General features: G+C 43.9%; 1 protein-coding gene across 4 annotated transcripts in view; it reads left to right on the top strand.

Moving 5' to 3' along the window:
- CLIP1 (CAP-Gly domain containing linker protein 1) overlaps positions 1-21,335 on the top strand; it is a 127,550-nt gene that overhangs the window by 31,141 nt on the left and 75,074 nt on the right. For all 4 annotated transcript variants that reach the window (XM_047088413.1, XM_047088410.1, XM_047088411.1 and 1 more), the window contains exons 2-3: positions 5,048-5,242; positions 9,600-10,171. In XM_047088413.1, the coding sequence (XP_046944369.1) occupies positions 5,158-5,242; positions 9,600-10,171 (657 nt within the window). In that variant the 5' untranslated portion in view covers positions 5,048-5,157. The remainder of the gene's footprint in view (positions 1-5,047; positions 5,243-9,599; positions 10,172-21,335) is intronic.

Here is a 21,335-nt window from a genome sequence, read left to right on the forward strand (position 1 = left end):
TCTTCTGTGAACAGTCTCCTTCCCTCCTTGCCTTATCTGACACTTGCCTCTGAAGACTGCCTCCCACCTCCCCTGTAGCCCTCAGGGAGGTAACTCAGGGCCAGGCTGGTGTGATTGTTGGCCTAAACTGCTTCTCAGGCCTTCAGAAGCCCCAGCTCTTCTACTACCTGGTGTACCCCTGCAGCTGACTTGCCCTGACCTCAGTCTCTCTCTCTGATTCCTTTTAACTTCTCCACTCCCTTTATCCGTGGACTCCCTGGTCCTTTGTAAAATCGCTTCCACACTCAGGCCACTGTGTTCCATCTCCCTGGTCAAAACCTTGAAGCTTCTCACTCTCACCATCACCTCTTATCTCTCGACTCAAAGGGGAGGGAGCATTAGTATCCCTTGGGAGCGTTAGCAGAACCCGAGGCCCCATCCCAGACCTGCTGAGTCAGAATCTGTAGTTTAACAGGATGTCGTTAAAGCACCTGGTACCCTCGTGATTACCACCCTCCATCCTGTTGAGGTGTCTCATCCCTCACTACTTTTCGCTGTCAGAACTACCCTATCTTCACTTTCCTTCACCCATCTCAGATTCCCTGTCTCATTTTTTTTTTAAGATTTATTTTAAATTAAAAAATATTTTCATTTTTTTTAAACGTTTATTCGTTTTTGACAGAGACAGAGTACGAGCAGGGAACGGGCATAGAGAGAGGGGAGACACAGAATGTGAAGCAGGCTCCAGGCTCTGAGCTGTCAGCACAGAGCCCGACACGGGGCTCGAACCCATGAACCATGAGATCATGACGTGAGCTGAAGTCAGAAGCTTAACTGACTGAGCCACCCCCGTGCCCCTAAAGATTTTATTTTTTAAAAGTAATCTCTACACCCAACATATGGCTTGAACTCACAACCCTGAGATCAAGAGTTGCATCCTCTGCTGACTGACCCAGCCAGGCATCCCTCCCTGTCCCTTTTTAATCGCTCCTTGTTTTTCCCTTCCATTTTAATTTAACTGGCAAAATTTTGATTATGAGTGAACTTAGCTCCCCACCTTTCTGGTACCTGTGCCTGAGCAGAAGCTTGTTAGTGGAAGAAAAGGTTAGTAGAGGAAAAGGGAGGCTGGTTTCGCTTTAAGTTTGTGACCGCAAATCTCATGTTCACTCTGCTGCTTGGCGTTCCTGCTATATTTCCCCAGTAAGCTCCCATTTCTTGCTTAAAGACAAATATTTTTTGTGTTCAGCTTTCATTCTGAGCCTCCCAGAGGTCTCCCTGCTTTTTGCATGGGCCCATGAGAAAATGGAAGAGTGCCTTTTTCATAGTAGTTTCTCAGGAAATGTTTGTTGAATGAATGGATTACTATCTTGGAGGAAGATTGCCTTCAGAGAGCTGATCTATTAGGCAAAGCACAGGGTCTCAAAAGTGCTACCACCACTTCTTTGAGTGACCTTGAGAAAGCCACTTAACTGCTCAGACCTTCATTCTCTTTGCCCATGAATGGACAACCATTTATAACCGGTCACCTACCTTCCAGGTTATTTTGAGATGCAAGTAACTCAGTGTTATCTTTGTGCTTTTGGCACTCTTGCTCCTCTACACGTGTCCGTCATCTTAGTAAGACTGAGTCCTAATGTTTTTACTTGTGGTGTGCGGTCCTTCCTAACTTTGAATGTTAGGTTCAGTGGAAAGAACTTGGGATTCTGGAATCAGGCCTACTTACTGTCCATATCTCTGCTGCTCAGCCAAATGACCTCAGGTGGCCAGTCATTAACAAGTGAGGAAATACATCTGTTAATCTGAGGTGTTGATTCATTTGTTACGAAAGGACAGTAATTGTTGATCCATAGAATTGTAAGCCTCAAGTGGGATAATAATATGTATACAAACTATTTCTAGATTATAATACTGTGTGTATTATGGTTTGTACATTTTGGGAGGGTTTGTACAGAGGAGAAGGGTGGTTTGTCTTATTTTAGGTCCAAAACTCTTGAGATTCGGTAAGCACGAACATCAGAAATTCAACTACCATCAGCATATTAGAGAGTCAAGAATGCCTTTTTTTTTTCTCTCTCTTTTGCATGTATTTTGGAAGTGATTAGTTTTAAGGTGACATTCACTGACCTTGAAACATTATATGGAGATGTTGCTTCTTGGTCATTACGATTTGTAGGTACCATGACCAAGACTTTGATCTTTTGTTTCTCAGTGAATTGATTTTTTTGAAGTAAGCCTGACCTGCCATTCATTAATAATACATGAAGAAGAAACTTGAATTGGGAGATTAAAAAACCCAGCATTGGTGGTGGTGTTACTAATTCTTTTATCTAGACAGACTAGACTTTTCTCCTTTGTTATTTCTTGGTCACAGTTCCCTGCTTCGGGATTCAAATGACTCGTATGGACCAAGAGGCAGAGGCATTCAGTTAGGCCACAAAGTCTAGACTTCGGGTTTATAGCTAGCTAAATGTAGGTTCCTAATAACCACATGCTCTGTTCTTTTGACTGTGGCTTGTAGATGCTCAGATTTTTGTGAGCTCAGGGTGTTGAGCTGCAAAGTTTGAAATTGGCCGAGGCTTCCTTGTTGCTGATTATGGTGTTTTTCACAATCTCTCTTGAGGGAGGAGCGCTTGACCAGAGCCCAAGAACTCACTGTTCTGCCTGAGTGGAGTATTTTAAGGAGCACGTCATGCTCTCTTCTTACCATCGTAATAACTTCCCCAGGACCATTGTGCTCTGTCTGTTCTGTTCTCACCTACCTGACCCTTTCACCTTATAATGTTGGACCAGGCAGTTTCTGACCTTAGCCTGTCCCCACCCTCTTCAGATTCTCTGCACATGTCAGTAGTCTTTTTCAGCTTAGAGGGGACTCAGCCATTCCCTTCCACCTAAGGCAGTAGCAAGAACAAGTAAATCTGCTTGAAACTTACAGGCTGTGTATGGTGAGGGTCTGACAGTAAAGCAGGTGGCTTCAAACCTGACTCTGAATCAGCTCCCCACCCTGGCACATGGACTCCCACACCCATTGCCACCATGATGGCAGGGATGATGATGATGGTGGTTATAGAAAGGAGTCCTGGAATTTTGTATTAATAGTCAAGATTGGCAATCATTGTCTTCCAGTAAACAGTGGTTCTTACTCTGTTAATCAGAATCTTCAAGCCACACAATTTACCTTTCACATTATTAAAAACACCTTGTACCATTCTGGACCCTTTCAAGATTCATGGGGAATCTGCAGATGGAGCCTAATGAGGCAACTGTCTTGGTTTGATTTCTGTCCAGTCTGATTGTCTTTGAACAGAAAAGCTGACATGGCTGTATTCGTTTCCTAGGGCTGCCGTAACAAATTACCACAAACTGGGTGGCTTAAAACAACAGAAATGTGTTCTCTCACAGTTCTGGAGGCCAGAAGTCAGAAATGGATGTGCCAGTAGTGTTGGGTCCTTCTGGAGGCTCTGAGGGAGCATTCCTTTCAGTGCCCGTCCCTGAGATTTTGGTGGCTGTCGGCTATCCTTGGCTTTGGACACATCACTGCAATCTCTGCCTCCATCTTCTTGTAGCCTTCTTGGTGTGCTCTCTTGCTCTAATGAGGACACTTGTCATTGGGTTTAGGGCCCAGCCAGCTAATCCCCAGGATGATCTCAAGATCCTTAACTGAATGACATCTGCAAAGACTCTTATTCCAAATAAGGTCACATTCACAGGTTCTAGATGGATATATCTGGGTGGGGGAGGGGTGGGCACTGTTCAGTCCACTCTAGGGGGCATAGCAGGCTCTTCTGACATCCCCGGCCAGATTTTTTGCTGCTGCTCGTCATTGCTTGTAAGAGAGACAGACTGGCAGGGGCGCCTGGGTAGCTTAGTCAGTTGAGTGGCCTACTTCTTCTCAGGTTATGATCTCAGAGTTCACGAGTTTGAGCCCCATATCAGGCACTGTGCTGACAGCTCAGAGCCCGGAGCCTGCTTCAGATTCTGTGTCTCCCTCTCTCTCCGCCCCTCCCCCACTTGCTCTCTGTCTCTCAAATAAATAAACATTAAAACAAAACAAAAAGAATGGCAGAGTGACATCCATCTGTGCTTCCTCATCCCAGCTCTACTAGCAGAGAAAAGTGCAAAACAATCATTTGACAAGAGAGTCAGTAACATTTTTCTCATATTCTGTTTTTAGGTGTTATGTCTAGAAATCTTTTCTCATATTCCTAAATTCCTAAGTTTTTCTCCTCTCTTAGAATAAGACAAGATCCTATTTTGCCTGGGCCCAAAATTGCAGTTTCATACCTGGTCTTGAGTAAATCAAAAGTGTATTGCATTTCTCTGTAGATAGGACAAAAACAATTTTCTTTCACTTCCCAGATACAGCTTTTTCTTACAGAGTTGGAACCTCTCTAGTTTGACATGTATATGGTTTTGTATTGAGCTTTGCATAATTCTGTGAACTTAAAAAGGTACATTAATACCAGCTTGTGGTCATAAAACTTGAGCAATATACAAATGAATGCAATAAAAATTTGAAAGCCCCCTTCTTTTCCTTTTTCACATTTTTCTGAATCCTGTTATGTGGATGTGTGGATTTTAGGCACTGTACTGAGCTGGTAATATTAGGTAAAGAAAAATGAATGTATTGCTAGGCTCGACTACTTGTTTGTAGGGTGGTAAACTGCTTCTAAATCCATTTCAGCCGCATCTTCGTGTCTTTATCTAGAGTTTTCTAGGTTACGTGTGGAGATAGTGTATCATCATGTATAAAGAAAAGTTTAGCTTGTGAAACTGCTTTAATAATAGATGTTATTTCAGGGCGCCTGGGTGGCTCAGTCGGTTGAGCGTCTGACTTCGGCTCAGGTCATGATCTCACAGTTAGTTTGAGCCCCGCATCTGGTTCTGTGCTGACAGCTCAGAGCCTGGAGCCTGCTTCGGATTCTGTGTCTCCCTCTCTCTGCCCCTAACCCGCTTGCATTCTGTCTCTCTCTCTCAAAAATAAATAAACATTAAAAAAAAATGATACATGTTATTTCTACTTTCTTCCTCCTATAGATTCTAAATTCTGTTTATATTTTTCTTTTTGCAGGTTTAAACCAGAGACTGACTTCACCATAGAAACACCCATAGTTATATCAATGGTTGGGGCAAGATAGTGGCAACAGGTAAAGGAAAAATAGCTTTGACATCCTAAGGACAATGAGTATGCTAAAACCAAGTGGGCTTAAGGCCCCTACCAAGATCCTTAAACCTGGAAGCACAGCTTTGAAGACACCTGCTGCTGGTAAGGCTTTCCGTTTTCCCTTAGTAGAAATCAATTAGAATCCTATTTGAAAACTTTAAAAAGACAGCCTTATGAAACTTCATATTCTTGAAAATATTTGAAAAAGGTTTAATTAAAAGACCTGGAATTTTATATCTAAAAATCTTAAACAAAATTTTTTTTTAATGTTTATTTTTGAGAGAGAGACAGAGTGCGAGTGGGGGAGGAGCAGAGAAAGAGGGAGACACAGAATCTGAAACAGACTCCAGGCAGAACCCAATGAGGGGCTCAAACTCATAAACCGTGAGATCATGACCTGAGCCAAAGTCGGATGCTTAACTGAACCACCCAAGTGCCTGTATGTCTAAAAATCTTAATAAAGAGTTTACTTTTCTTGTAGGTTGTCTTTTTTTTTTGTAACTTAGTTTATTTAGGGGTACTTGGGTGGCTCAGTTGGTTAAGTGACTGTTGGTTTCGGCTCAGGTCATGATCTTGTGGTTCGTGAGTTCAAGCCCCACATCAGGCTCTGTGCTGGCAGCACAGAGTCTGCTTGGGATTCTCTCTCTCCCTCTCTCTCTCTGCCCCTCCCCTGTTTGCTCTCTCTCTTGCTCAAAATGAATAAATTGAAAAGAAAATAAACTTAATTTGTTAAGTGTTAAGATACACTACTTCGTTTTTCTCCCTGTGTCATTTTGAACTCATCTGGGCCTTTCTCCTTGGGGTTTAGGGTTGTGTGGAGAAAACAAAGACGAGTCTGGTTTAAGAGATTTAATGACACTAACCGATCTGAAGTTGGCCATTGGTTTCAAGGGAGCAGGCAGTACAGTGGCCCAAATCTGGCTTATGCGGGAAATCATCCCCATTTCATAGATGAACCCATGCCCTTGACCATCTTCAGCCTCTTCCTCCTCTGTTCTCCATCTCCTCCTCCACCATTTCAATTTATATCCCATAATGGCCACCTAAGGTCTTTAATAAGAGAGACAGGAGAGGGTATCTGATGCTTGCTTTTATGGTCTTTTAATGTGAATCTTTGTTGTGGTTTTTTTTTTTCCCCACTACCCAAATCCACCCACATACGTGGAACATTGCCTAGCTCATAACAGGAGCTCATTAAATATTTGTTGACTGAATAAAGGTCCCAAATTATTTACATTTTGTGTAATGAGGATAAACCCATGTTTTCCTGTGTTTTTATCAGAGAAGCCATAAAACATCTTAGATGAGAGGCAAGCTTTGCTTTGGCATCTCTTATTCTCCTTCCCCTCAAAATCCTTTCTCTCTTTAGGACCCCTTCAAATGCTGCCCCTTCCTTGAGCCCTTCCACAGTTATACTCACCCTTGTTTTAGACAAATTAAAAAAAAAATTCTTTTAATGTTTATTTATTTTTGAGACCGAGACAGAGCATGAGTGGGGGAGGGGCAGATTGAGAGGGAGACACAGAATCCGAAGCAGCCTCCAGGCTCTGAGCTGTCAGCACAGAGCCCGACTTGGGGCTCAAACTCATGAACGATGAGATCATGGCCTGAGCTGAAGTCAGATGTTTAACTGACTGAGCCACCCAGGTGCCCTCTCACCCCTGTTTTAGAATTGTCTTTTTCACTTTTAGCATTTTTTTTTAATTTATTTATTTTTGGGACAGAGAGAGACAGAGCATGAACAGGGGAGGGTCAGAGAGAGGGAGACACAGAATCTGAACCAGGCTCCAGGCTCTGAGCTGTCAGCACAGAGCCCGACGCGGGGCTCGAACTCACGGACCGTGAGATCACGACCTGAGGTGAAGTCGGCCACTTAACCGACTGAGCCACCCAGGCGCCCCATTTTTAGCATTTTTTATGCACACCCTTTAGCATATAAAGTCCTTGGGTGCAGGAGATCAGGAGAAATTCACTTGGTTTCCTCAACAGTATTCGGCACACACTAGTTGGTTTGTTGTTGTTTTTTTTTTTTTAGAGTCAAGCAGCCTATAAACATTAAAATTTAATATGCTTAAAAGGAAATAATTACCAGTTTGAGCACTTTTATGAGGATTGTTTTTCAGAAACTCATGCTTTCAGCACTCTGTCAGGAAGAATTGTTCATGTACAAAGCTGGAATAGATTCTAAAAAACTGGGCTGGCCTGTCTTTGGCAGATGATTATCTGTTTGATCTGAGAGCGTCTACCGTCTTCTAAAAACAACAACAACAACACAAACCCTTCATCAATCAAAACTCCACAGTCTCCTTGTGTAGGGTAAAGGGATGTTCCTCCTCCTTAGGCCGTCCAGACAATTCTGTTCTTTGATCTGTGCATGGTTCACTCTTTCTGTTGATCAGGCCTCAGGCCAGATGCTACTTCTTCCAGGAGGCCTTTCCTGACTGCTCTGCCTAAAGCCACTGTTTCCTCCACCGCACTTCCATCACCTGAAATCACCTGGTGTGTCTTTTGACTGACCCCACGTCTCTACTCTGGGCTCTGTAATGGCATGGGCTGTGCTGTCGTGCTTTGTCCCCTCGTGAAGAACAGTGCCTGTGACTAGGTGCTGGAGTGGTAGAAACTCAAAGAAAAGAGGAGCATGAATAAATACATTATTTCATTTAATCTTTATTTTTTTGAAGTTTATTTATTTTGGGTGGGGGGAAGGGCAGAGAAAAAGAATCCCAAGTAGGCTCCGCAAGGTCAGTGCAGAGCCCAATGTGGGGCTTGGACTCATGAACTGCAAGACCATGACCTGAGCCAAAAGTGGACGCCTAACCGACTGAGCCACCCAGGTATCCCTTATTTTATTACTTTTTTAAAGCTTATTTATTTTGAGAGAGAGCCAGCGTGTGCATGTGAGCGGGAGAGGGGTAGAGAGAGACAGAATCCCAAGACGTTTCCACACTGTCACAGAACCTGAGAAGGGGTTGGATCCCATGAACCGTGAGATCATGACCTGAGCTGAAATCAAGAGTTGGACACTTAATCAATTGAGCCACGCAGGCACCCGTAAAACTCTTTACATTTATTTATTTTTGAGAGACAGAGAGACGGAGCACAAGTGGCGAGGGGCAGAGAGAGAAGGAGGCAGAATCTGAAGCAGGCTCCAGGCTCTGTGCCCTCAGCACAGAGCCCAACGCAGGGGCTGAACTCATAAATCGTGAGATCATGACCTGAGCCGAAGTCGGATGCCTAACCGACTGAGCCACTCAGGCGCCCCGAAAACTCTTTAGATACTACTTTCCTCTTACAGATGAAGAAATTGAACTCAGAGATCATGTAACATCCTAAGACTGCAATATGCCTAGTAAATGGTAGTGTGCTTAAGGGGCACCTAGTGGCTCATTCAGTTAAGCGTCTGACTCTTGGTTTCTGCTCAGGTCATGATCTCGTGGCTTGATGAGTTCCAGCCCCATGTTGGGCTCTGTGCTGACAGTGTAGAGTCCTCTTGGGATTCTCTGTCTTCCTCTCTCTCTCTGCCCCTTCCCTGCTCCTGCTGTCTCTCTCTCAAAATAACCAAAAAAAAAAAAAAAATGATAGAGTGGTTAAGATTGTGGACTTGGCCAGTTCATACCAAATATTTAATGAGCACTTGCTGGATGAATGCTGGAATTTCCAGTGTAAATATCACATTTCTGGCAAAATTTAACTTCTGTTTTTGCCACAGGGTAGAGATTACATAAAGTCATCTTGCCTTAGCGAGTTTGGCCAAGTGCTACCTTTTTTTTCCCTTGTGATTTCCACATCTCTGCCAGCAAAGGAATGGGGTTTATCTGGTGTCTTGGAGTGAGGTGGCAGGGCTGCAGCTCCGAGTCCCCTCCTTCTTCAGGCATGACTGCGAATCTCTGCTTCCGAGGTCCTGGATTTGTCAGCCTTCCCTGACTGCGCCCACGTGGGAATAGCGCCCGTCTCCGGGGATCTGAATGGGTGTTTGCTCCTGATATGCAGGGAGGAGGGGAAAGGAAAAGATGAAATCAAACCTGTATTATGATCTATGGGAAAGGGACTTTTCCCCCGCCCTTGGACTTTTTCCAGTCATAATTGCCGGTAAGGATTAATCCCACCAGCTCACTGAGTTTCGACAGCATTGAAAATGGTAGTGGTGGGTCAAGTACTTTTATCTTTTTTTGTTGTTGTTTAATTGATTTAAGTAATCTCTATACCCAATGTGGAGCGCGACCTCACAACCCCGAGATCAAGAGTCGTACGCTTCACTCAGCCAGCCAGGTGCTCTAATGGGTTAAGTACTCTTTGCCTCCTTGTTAAAAAAAAAAAAAAAAAAAGGGACTGCACACCTTAGAAATGCTGTGCTCCTGTTGGTTTGGGCTTTCTCCAGTTTATTTTCCTTTAAGGTAGAAAGGAGTGGTCTGCTCGAATATGAAAGTGAATCTTCTCTGATCCTTTCTTCTGTTTGCAGTTGTAGCTCCAGTGGAAAGAACAACATCCAGTGAAAAAGCATCAAGTGCGCCATCCTCTGAGGCACAAGAGGAATTTGTGGATGACTTTCGAGTCGGGGAGAGAGTTTGGGTGAATGGGAATAAACCTGGATTCATCCAGTTTCTGGGAGAAACCCAGTTCGCACCTGGCCAGTGGGCCGGGATTGTTTTAGATGAACCCATAGGCAAAAATGACGGTTCAGTGGCAGGAGTTCGGTACTTCCAGTGTGAGCCTCTAAAGGGCATATTCACCCGCCCTTCGAAGTTGACAAGGAAGGTGCAGGCAGAAGATGAAGCTAACGGCCTGCAGACGACTCCTGCTTCCAGAGCGACTTCGCCTCTGTCCACCTCAACGGCCGGCATGATGACCTCGTCCCCTGCAGTCCCTTCAAATATCCCCCATAAATCGTCCCAGCCAACAGCAAAGGAACCTTCAGCTACGTCTCAGATCAGCAACCTTACAAAAACTGCCAGTGAATCTATCTCCAACCTCTCAGAGGCCGGTTCAATCAAGAAAGGAGAAAGAGAGCTCAAAATTGGAGACAGAGTATTGGTGAGTCCATAGACCTTTCCGAGGTCATTGTGTTGAACTGGGACTAGTTACTGATGAATCGTTGAAATGCACACAGACAGGCTTGGCATCTGTTCTAGAGGGACCGCTCATTTATAGAGAAATTCGTCAACTTTTCTAATTGTTGGGTTTATGTGTGAAAATGCAGCAAATTAGTAATTGGCTATATAGTATGAACATAAATTTGCAATGGTTAGTTGAAGTTTTTTTTTTTAAATTTTTTTTTTTCAACGTTTATTTATTTTTGGGACAGAGAGAGACAGAGCATGAACAGGGGAGGGGCAGAGAGAGAGGGAGACACAGAATCGGACACAGGCTCCAGGCTCTGAGCCATCAGCCCAGAGCCTGACGCGGGGCTCGAACTCACGGACCGCGAGATCGTGACCTGGCTGAAGTCGGACGCTTAACCGACTGCGCCACCCAGGCGCCCCTGGTTAGTTGAAGTTTTATCTACCAGTTTAGCCAAAAGAATGTTGAATTTATTATTTGTAACTATCACTTGACAAAACAAGCTCAGAAGTGGACTTGGAAAGTTTTTTCCCCCTGGTTCTTAATTTTTGCTTTAAGGATGGTGTGTAGGTGTATATAAGATCCTGCTTTTTTAGGTGTCTTGAAAAACTCAGACAAAACAGGATGTCATTTCAGAATTTCTGTGCCTCTGAAATTACCAGGTTCAGATCTAGGAAAAGGAAGGAAATGTGCAGTAGTTTCTGTTTACTAATAGGCAAGAAACACAACATGTAAGGTGTATGCTGTATGTAATTCTAGAACCCCTGAATTTATGACAGTGATTGATGTGTTCTTTGTTTTAAACAAGAAGCTAAAAACACCAGCTTTGCCTTTGTGACCTCAGCAAGTTAAACAAGAAGCTAAAAACACCAGCTTTGCCTTTGTGACCTCAGCAAGTTATTTAACTTCCCAGTTTCCTCATCCGTAAGAACATAATAATAGTACTAACAAACCTCCTAGCATCATTGGAAGGATTAAATTAGATAACGCATTTAAACTTTTTTTTTAAATTTTTTAAAATTTTTACTTATTTTTGAGAGAGAGAGCGAGAGCGAGCGAGCATGAAAAGTGGAAGGGCAGAAAGAGAGGGAGACACAGAATCCGAAGCAGGCTCCAGGCTCTGAGCTGTCAGCACAGAGCCTGATGCGGGGCTCAAACCCACAAACTGCGAGATCATGACCTGAGCCGAAGTCGGACACTTAACCGGCTGAGCCACCCAGGCACCCCAACGCATTTAAATTTCTTAGCAGCGCCTGGTAGACAGCAAACACTCGAGATGGTAAGTCTTTTTTTCACTGATGAAAATTTAAAGCTTTCCTATTTCACTCTGTGAACACTTAAGTTAGTTCGGTTAAGGCATGAAGTTGGTCAACAGTCTCTAACCCTTTGCTCTTCCTTTTCTCGTGTCTGTTGAGCAGCGGTAGAAGTCGCCGGATGTGGCAGCTTCCAGTGATGCAATGGGAAGACGGGGAGAGCTGTTAGCCCTTAGTGTGCCTCAGGTGGTGTTTCCACAGTGCTCTGGAGGAGCCCCGTGGAACTGAGGAGAAGGAGGCTCGGACAAGGGTGGTCACTAGTTTAAGGGCTTCCAACCCGAAGAGGGGTAGACGTGCAATTTAAATTTTGGTCTTTTTACTCAGGTGCCTGTTGTGGAGAGGTGATGATTGACAGTATACTTTTTTTTTATGTTTATTTTTGAGAGAGAGAGCACACATGCACACAGGAAAGGGGCAGAGAGAGAGGGAATGTTTCAAGAATCCCATGCACGCAGAGCCCAATGCAGGGCTCGAACTCACAAACTGTGAGATCTTGACCTGAGCTGAAATCAAGAGTCGGACACTTAACCGATTGAGCCACCCAGGCGCCCAACAGTATAATTGTAAAACTGGAAGCGTTCTTTGTGGTTTTGTTGTGTTACAGATAGGAAACTTACACCCAGGGAAATGAAGTGACCACCTACAGGTCACACAGTGGGTTCCCAGCAGATTTTAGAGTTAGGACCCAGGACTTCTACCCCCCAGGCCTGTAGCACCATGAATCCAGGAGACCTCACATACCTGTGGGGGCCTTCTAATACCTCTTACCTTCAAGGGGTTCCTTCTGGATCCCTCTGTTTCAAGGTCAGTGTGTTCCCTCTTCGGTTAGTCATGAATTTCAAAGGCAGATGTGTCAGAACTTCGAGCATGTTAAGACAGCTTTTCCATGCGATGCAACTCAACCCATATCTCATTTGTTTAGCTGCAGTTCCCTTGCTGTACCAGTTTTGGGTTTGATACAACTGCTCTTTTGTGGCAATAAAGGTTTTTTGATACTTACTTTTTTTTCTTTTTCTTTCTTTTTTTTTTTTACTCTGTAGATAACTGCTGCCATGAATGCCTTTAAAAATTTTTTGCTGTGTGTATATATCTTACTTTCACAGGGTAAATTCATAGAGGTGGAATTACTAGTTTAAAGGGTATAAACATTTTTAAGGCTTATGGTACATACTCACATAGTAAGCTTTGGTTAAATCAGAAACCTGTTACCTTAGCACAGGACTGCTCTGTAGATTAGATTGCAGGTTATATGCAATGCCAGACTAAGTGCTTTTTGTCAACAACTTCTTTCTTTCCCATTGGAGAAAGCACATGGCACACTTTCAAAACCAGAAACTCTCCCTTTCCACCAAGCAAAGTGAGTTGATTGAAATCCTGGTCCAGTGGTAAACCACTTGACTGCTAAAACAGCCGAAATACATGGTCAGCATGGTTTAACTCACAACAAAAGGCTCTCACGAGGATGCTGTGATTAAAGTGGACCTGAAGGATAGGAATTGGGCTGCCCAAAGGAAGTGGTGGTGGGCAGAAGGAGCCTTCTGGCTGAGAGAGGGGCAGACTCCCTGAGATGGGAAGGCGTTGGCATGTTTGAGGAAGAGACCAGTGTCCTTCCCCAGGTGCAGTGTGAGGTAGGAGGTGAGGCTAGTTAACTATGTGGGGTCTGCAGGGACAGGTGACATGGAGCCTATGAGGACAGGCTGTGTTCTCGTTAGGAACAATGAGAGTGGTATTGGATTTGTAGCTTGGGAAGATCACTCCGACTGCTTTGTACAGAATGGACTCGAGGTGGGTAAGAACGGGTTGGAGGTGACCTTTCTTTGAAGAGGTTGGACGTTGAAGGAGAGTGCAGAGGTCCGGCTCATGGTCAGGCTGATGCTGGAGGAGTGCTGGGTCTCGGGAAGATTTTGTTTATTTTCTTTTTTTAAAGATGTCAACATCTGGAGTATTTATATTCTGACTAAAATGATCTGGACCCAAGGAACAGGTTACAGACACATAGGGGATCAGTAGTGGACAGAAGTTCCTGGAAGGAGATGTCACCCCAAGCTCATACACAGGAAGAATTAACTGGCTTGTGATTAAGAGAGGGAGACTTCCGGGGCGCCTGGGTGGCGCAGTCGGTTAAGCGTCCGACTTCAGCCAGGTCACGATCTCGCGGTCCGTGAGTTCGAGCCCCGCGTCAGGCTCTGGGCTGATGGCTCGGAGCCTGGAGCCTGTTTCTGATTCTGTGTCTCCCTCTCTCTGCCCCTCCCCTGTTCATGCTCTGTCTCTCTCTGTCCCAAAAATAAAAAAAAAAAAAAATTAAAAAAAAAAAAAAAAAGAGAGGGAGACTTCCTCCATTTTTATAGGAAGGAAGAAGGTGAATCTGCAGACACAGGTTGGAGTGTAGAGGTTTGAATGGTGTACTGCTAGGAAAATTTTAATGACATGGTCAGAACTAGCATACTTGGAACAAAATTTAACTTGAATCTATGAGAATTTTAAGTCTTATGAGTGTATTACTGGAACCAATAAAATTATTTACTGCCTTTGGTTAGTATTTCTAGGAGAAATTACAAGAGTACCTTAGAGCCACAGCATTTTAGAGCCTGGATGGGATCTTTTGAAATCACCAAATGCCTCACTTTGCTTATAATACTGAAGCCCAGAGAAGAAGCAGGACTTGCCTCAGGTTGTATAGGTTTGTGATAAATGTGTGTGCGAATGTCCCAGTTTCTGTGTAACACGCCGCTTTGTTTAATAGAAATCTTTGATTTAGAAATATGAAACATTTTTGCTTCAAGATGAATTTATTAAGGAAACTAGATATGAAAATCTGAAATATTTGATACAGAATTTTCCTAATTAAAGTTGGTTACCAAAATCCCACAAAACTAAGATCATCAGATCACTGTTATGTGAGGCTTGTTCTAGAATGTTCCCACTCCCACCCACAGGGCCCTCGTGACTTCTGCCATGTTGAGCTGGTACAGAGAAGCCGGCAACTGAGCTTGCCTTCATACCCCCACCCTCTGTAACTTCACTTCTTCAGCCCATTGCAGGAAGAGCAAGAAAGTGGATTTCTGCATTGGGTGTGGTGTTTAGCCAAACGACCTGTGTAAGATCCCAGTAGGAGCTCCGGAGCTATGACTGTATCAGGCAAGTGTTTCTTAGGAAGGCAGTTAGGGCTTGCCGAAGCTCCCCCTTGTCACCTCTCCCCTGCACCATACGCTCATAGTCGCCAGCAGGATCAGTTAGCCATGGAGTAAGTTGTGCTGATTTTGGTAATATCTGGAAGCCCGAGGAGGGTCCGTCAGAACTGCTTGTAACAAACCCATGTGTGTCCTTCCCGTCTCTCTCTGGTCTCTGTGCTCCCACGTGTCCTCGTGAATATTGCATGGATCTCCCCGAAGATTGCTTTAGCCCATCCGGTGTGATGAGCTGCTTTGGCTTCATACTGGGGCTCACTGGACTCTTAGAGACCTGCCTCATTGCAGACTGGGAATCTCTAGGGTAACTAATTGCCCTGAATGTTTTTGAGATGGCCTTGCTGCGTTTTTGGGTATATTTGATATTTCAAGGAGGTGATGTCAGATTCTTGAGAAACACGACTGACTTCCAGCTGTTGTGTTTCAACACGGTTGTCTCCATATCTGGGACTGTATGTTCTGTGCCAAATTCTTAGCCTATGACCATATATGAGAAGGAGACTTCTAAGCACTTTATTTTTTAAAATGACAAGTTTAATGTTCTTATAAGCTGCTCCCAGAGCTCTTACACTAACAGTCCTACGGTATAGATCTGTAGGTCTTTTGGATACTGTGAAAGAAGAAAAAAGTCTTCCTGAGAATTAAAAAATACCTTTATTCATAAGATTTATTTTGTGTGTGCTTGAACCTTAAATAACTATAGTTCATCTAGTATATACTTTGTGTGTCTCTCTTGATTAGTTCAATGTTATGTTTGTGAGATCTATCTGTAACTTATTAATTTAAAAAAAATTTTTTTTTTCAACGTTTATTTATTTTTTTGGGACAGAGAGAGACAGAGCATGAACGGGGGAGGGGCAGAGAGAGAGGGAGACACAGAATCGGAAACAGGCTCCAGGCTCCGAGCCATCAGCCCAGAGCCCGACGCGGGGCTCGAACTCACGGACCGCGAGATCGCGACCTGGCTGAAGTCGGACGCTTAACCGACTGCGCCACCCAGGCGCCCCTGTAACTTATTAATTTAAAACACACATATAGCAGGGTCATATTGTGTAAACACCACTTCACAATATACTTCTGTTGACTGGAGGCATTTCTATGCTAGTAAATACAATTCTTATTTAAAATAAGAAGGGGTACCTGGGTGGCTCAGTAGGTTAAGTACCTGACTCTTGATTTCGGCTCAGGTCATGATCTCGTGGTTCATGAGTTCAAGCCCCGTGTCAGACTCTGTGCTGATGGTTGCGGAGCCTGCTTGAGATTCATTTTCTCTCTGTGCCCTTCCCTTGCTTGTGTGCTCTCTGTCTCTCTCTCAAAAAAAATAAACTTAAAAAAAAAAAAAAAGTTCTCTTTGGTATCACACTCTTTGGAAGCTATTGCACCTAATTTTAAAAAAAAATTTTTTTTTCAACGTTTATTTATTTTTGGGACAGAGAGAGACAGAGCATGAACGGGGGAGGGGCAGAGAGAGAGGGAGACACAGAATCGGAAACAGGCTCCAGGCTCCGAGCCATCCGCCCAGAGCCCGACGCGGGGCTCGAACTCGCGGACCGCGAGATCGTGACCTGGCTGAAGTCGGACGCTTAACCGACTGCACCACCCAGGTGCCCCTATTGCACCTAATTTAATCATAGGCATTAGATTGCTTCCATTGTTTTCCCTAGAAATGAAGTTTCTGTGTAAAGGAATATATAAACATTTAAAATTATAATATATTGCCAAATTATAGTCCAGAGCACCATTACCATTTTATATTTACATAAATATGACCCCAGTAAATGCCCTTTCTCATAATTTGATTTCTTCTGGTTTCCTCAGTCCTCTTACCAGTGACTTAGAACCCCCAAATCTTCGAGTCTGGTTGTCACATTGCGCTTATATTGGGCATTTGTTCATCACCTACCTGGGCAGGTTCTTGTGGAAGTTCTTTACTGTGGCCTCTCTGTACCTTGATTGCTGGATAGTTTGTTATTTTGAAATACAGAAAGATCTGTTATTTTGTATGCCGCAAAGTTGAGCAGACTCTAGATGTTCACATTATGTTAAAAACGTTTTGGAGAGGCATCTGCGTAGCTCAGTTGGTTAAGCATCTAATTCTTGGTTTCGGCTCAGGTTTGTGAGTTCGTGCCCCACATGGGACTCTGCTTTGATAGCGCAGAGCCTGCTTGGGATTCTCTCTGTCTCTCCCTCCCTCCCTCCCTCTCTCTCCCCCTCCTTCTCCCTCTCCCTCCCCCTCCTTCTCCCTCTCCCTCCCCCTCCTTCTCCCTCTCCCCCTCTTCCCCTCTCCCTCTCTCTTTGCCCCTCTCCTGCTCACTCTCTCCCTCAAAATTAATAAGTAAATGCTTAAGAAAAAACGACAAATCTCTTTTTGGAGACCCTGGCTGACTATGGGGATCTTTTCCAGCATAATAGATTTTACTCGGGGACCTACAGAGAGCCTCACAGTATTGGTGAGAAGCTGGCTCCAGCAGCTGCCTCCTCTTTGTCAGAGCCAGGGCCAGTGGAATCACATCCTAGCGGTTCATGGTGGGTGCAGGTGCCCTTCCTCCTCCTCCCTGCTTTTACTTGTGAGAGGGTAGAATAAGTGTGCTTTTCCCACTTTTACTTGCAGGGCTTGAGGGTGCATAAAGCCATCATGCTAGATGGCATGTTAGATTTCGTGTCTTGGGTTTCATCCTCCCCCTCCCCCTCTCTAGCCCTGTTGTCCTGCACTGTCTGAAGTGGGCTGGCATCACTTTCACCTGGACTTCCAGACCACTGTCCAGCCACTACCTGTCTCTCCCCAGTTCTGTTCTCCACACAGTTACAGAGTGGAGTGCTATTCCTGCATAAAACCCTTTGTGGTGCCCTGTCTGTCTACACCGGTGGGTTTGGTTTTGGTTTTGGTTTTGCAGCGTTGGGAGAGTTTTCTCCAGGGCTTAGTCCCTGAGCCTGGCTAATTAATGTGAGATTAGGTTCTTTTTGCAAACATAAGATATCTTACAGAGATCAAAGCTGGTATCTCTCTAGCCTTGAGAACTTTGTGTAGGCCCTTGGGGCTCCGGAAGTTCTGGTTGAGAACACAGATCCCTCTGTCCTACTGTGGGACTGGGAGAGAGGAAAGGTCAACTACTGCCCAGGCCTGAGTCTAATGTTGGAAAGCCTGTTAGTAGAGCACATCTTCTAACTCTTAGTATTGCTTTCATGAAATCGTTAAGCAGAATTAATCAAAATATCTTGAACCTGAGACTAGAGAGTTTTGGCAAAGAATATTTTGAATAGGGGTTTTTAGAAAAGGAAAAATGTAGAAGAAGTCTTCCTTGCAGTTTCTCAGGGATTGGTAATGGGTTTGTTTGACTTCTTCCTAGTTCCCAGGTAATCCTTTCCAGGGAACACTTGTTTAATATACATACACGGTATGGTTAGCTGTTACATGTTGGCTCATTTCTTGTGGTAGTATTCTAGAAATACTATGAATGATGGAGTGAAATAGTTACAAGTTAATCTGGTTGGTGAGCATACTAGCATCTTTATACATTTTTATGTGTCTTTTATTTTTAAAAGTAAGATGCTGTCTGATACCCAGGTGGCATTTCAGTTTTCTGCCTTGCCAGCCCCTTAAGGGAATCCTATTCTTGCTGCTATGACATACATCCATTACCCCATTTATCATCTTTTTTTAAAGCTAAACCTGTCTTTTATGTGGGTATAAAAAATAGCTGGTATGTATATTTTTAATCTTGTTCTTTCTTTTTTTAAAATTTATTTTGAGAGAGAGTGCAAGCGTGAGTGGGGAGGGGCAGAGAGACATAGAGAATCTCAGGTGCTTTCAGGGCAGAGCCTGACACGGGCTCAATCTCGCGAACTGTGAGACCATGACCTGAGTCAAAATCAAAAAGTCTGATGATCAACTGACTGAGTCACCCAGGCTCCCCTCTCTATTGTTTTTAAACCACTCTATGGAGGTATAGTATACGCATCCATTGTGAGTGTATAATTCAGTGGTATTTAATAAATGTATAGAGTTATAAAATCTCTGCAGTCCAGTTTTAGAATATTTCTAGCACCCTAAAAAGTTCTCTTTTACCAGTTGGCAAGTCATTTTCCGCTCCCAACTCCAGCCCCAGGCAATCACTGACCTGCTTTCTGTCTTATTCCTTTCCTGATCACTTTCTATAAATGCCATTATATAACATACAGTTTTTTGTGTGTCTGGCCTCTTCCATAACATAATGTTTGAAGGTTCATCGTGTTGTAGCTCTTTGTTTTTCATGGCTAAATACATTCCGTCTTAGGGATATATCACATTTCATTATCCATTTGCCTATATATTTTCTTAAATTTTTGTTAAAGGAATTCCTGCTCCTACTTCAAAATGTCCTGATTTTGGTACTTACTTATAAGCCTGTGTGAAAAAGTCAATAGTTCTGTGCCCATGCTCTGATGTAACAGGTTAACCCTCTCCCCACCCACACCCTTTTTCTTTCTGTTTCTTGGTATTCTCATAGGCTTTACAGAAGGGAAGATGAATTTTTTTTTTTAATTTTTTTTTTCAACGTTTATTTATTTTTGGGACAGAGAGAGACAGAGCATGAACGGGGGAGGGGCAGAGAGAGAGGGAGACACAGAATCAGAAACAGGCTCCAGGCTCTGAGCCATCAGCCCAGAGCCCGACGCGGGGCTCGAACTCACGGACCGCGAGATCGTGACCTGGCTGAAGTCGGACGCTTAACCGACTGCGCCACCCAGGCGCCCCAGAAGGGAAGATGAATTTTAAGGGTTAACATGCAAGTCAAACAGCTTTTTCTTCTTTTAACCATCGTCTTTATAATTATGCCGTCTTTTTATTTTACCTGTTTGTTCTCAGGAGAGTTATAGAGTTTATGAGAGGATACCTGTTCCACATCATCTGCGCTTGTCGTATTATTTCTCTAAGGGGGTTTACTCACTATCATACATTACAGATGGAGAGACTGAAATGATGACATGGAGTGAAGAAACAATGACGTTTACTTAGCCCAGGGAACCGGTAATAGCTGTATTTAACACCTTCCGTCATTCAGTAAATATGCTGAGTCTCTACTCTGAAGATTTGGCACTGACCGACACACTGCTGTCTAACAGGGCTTCCCATTGCATTAAAATAAGATCTGAATTCTGTCCCTGCAGGGCCCACGTGCTCTGGATCCTGCCCACCCTTCTGACCTCCTTTCCCTCAACATGCCTCCCTTCCCCACTCCATTCAGCCACGCTGGCCTCCTTGCTGTTTCCAACCCCCAGACTCATTCGCACCTTGGGATTTGCTCTTTCTTCTGCCCCTGGATCTTCACATGGTTAGTTCCTAGTAGTCATTTGAGCCTTGGCTCAAAGGTCACCTCCTTGAGGATCCTTTTCCTGCTGCCCGGCTAAAGATCCTTCGCAGGCACTATCACATCACCCTATTTTGTTTTGTTTCCTAACCCTCTACACTACTCAAAACGTTCATTTTGTTTATTTACTTGTTGATTGTCCATTTTCCCCTGACCAAAATTTAGGCTCCGTGAAAGTCTAGAGACTTTGTATGTCGTTCACGATCATATCCCCAGCACTTACGATAGTGCCTGACACATAGTAGGTGCTCATAAATATTGTTAAAGAAGCAGAGGGTTTTTAGTATAGCTGTCACGTACCCTCGAAGAGGGGGAGTAGAATTGTAAAGGATGACCACAAGAGGTGCAGTTAGGAGCCGGGGTAAAAATGAGGTAGGAAGGTTTAACCCTTCTCTGTGGGAGGCTTGCTCCAAAAAACCATCCCAAGTGGGGTTGGCTCTCTAGTTGAGGTAATACAGAATACCCGTGCTGGCACCTTCATTTCACAGCTGATTAAGTTTTAAGTCAGGGCTAAATTTGTACTTGGTAAATACCAATTAGCCATATTTACTTATAAACTTTTTATAAATAAACTGCTTAACTCAGAATATGGCAAACAAGAGGCCACCTCGTGAAGTTTCATTGATCATAATATTCCTGTGAAACAGTCCCTCGTTACCACTCATTGAACATTTGCTAGCTTTGGAAACGAGGACACAGATTACGTGGCACGTTTGGGATTGGTGATAAATAGATGGGAGAGTTCAGAGAGCATTAAGTGTTTCCTCTTTCCTGTTTGTGGACTTGCTCATTAGCTGGCCAAATTCGTCAGTGTTCTTCTTTGTCACAGGAGCACTGGAGTTTGCAAGAAGAGTATTTGTATGTTCGCACAGCATTTTGTAGAAGCCTCTTAAAACTACGTACTACTTTTCACCGGAATTGGTGGTCTCAGTTTCTCTCTCCATCAGTGACCAACACTGTGTTCTGTTTATATTTGTATCCCAAGGACCTAAGCACTCAAATATATATTGTATGAGTGAATAAGAACTTACAAATCTGAGATTTTCTGAAGCGTGAAAACAGTGGCTTTGTTTTTCTTTGAGGTCCTAGTTTAAGTTAATTTTGTCTCTAGTAGTGAGTTCTTTTTTTTTTTTTTTCCAATGTTTGTCTTTCAGAGAGAGAGAGAGTAAGAGAGCAAGAGTGTGTGAGCAGGGGAGGGGCAGAGAGAGAGGGAGACATAGAATCTTAAGCAGGCTCCAGGCTCTGAGCTGTCAGCACAGAGCCCGACATGGGGCTCGAACTCAGGAAC

Source organism: Lynx rufus, unplaced genomic scaffold (genome assembly GCF_022079265.1).
Source record: "Lynx rufus isolate CCGP_SWC_20201006 ecotype Redwood Valley unplaced genomic scaffold, mLynRuf1.p SCAF_24, whole genome shotgun sequence".
Lineage (NCBI taxonomy): Eukaryota > Metazoa > Chordata > Mammalia > Carnivora > Felidae > Lynx > Lynx rufus.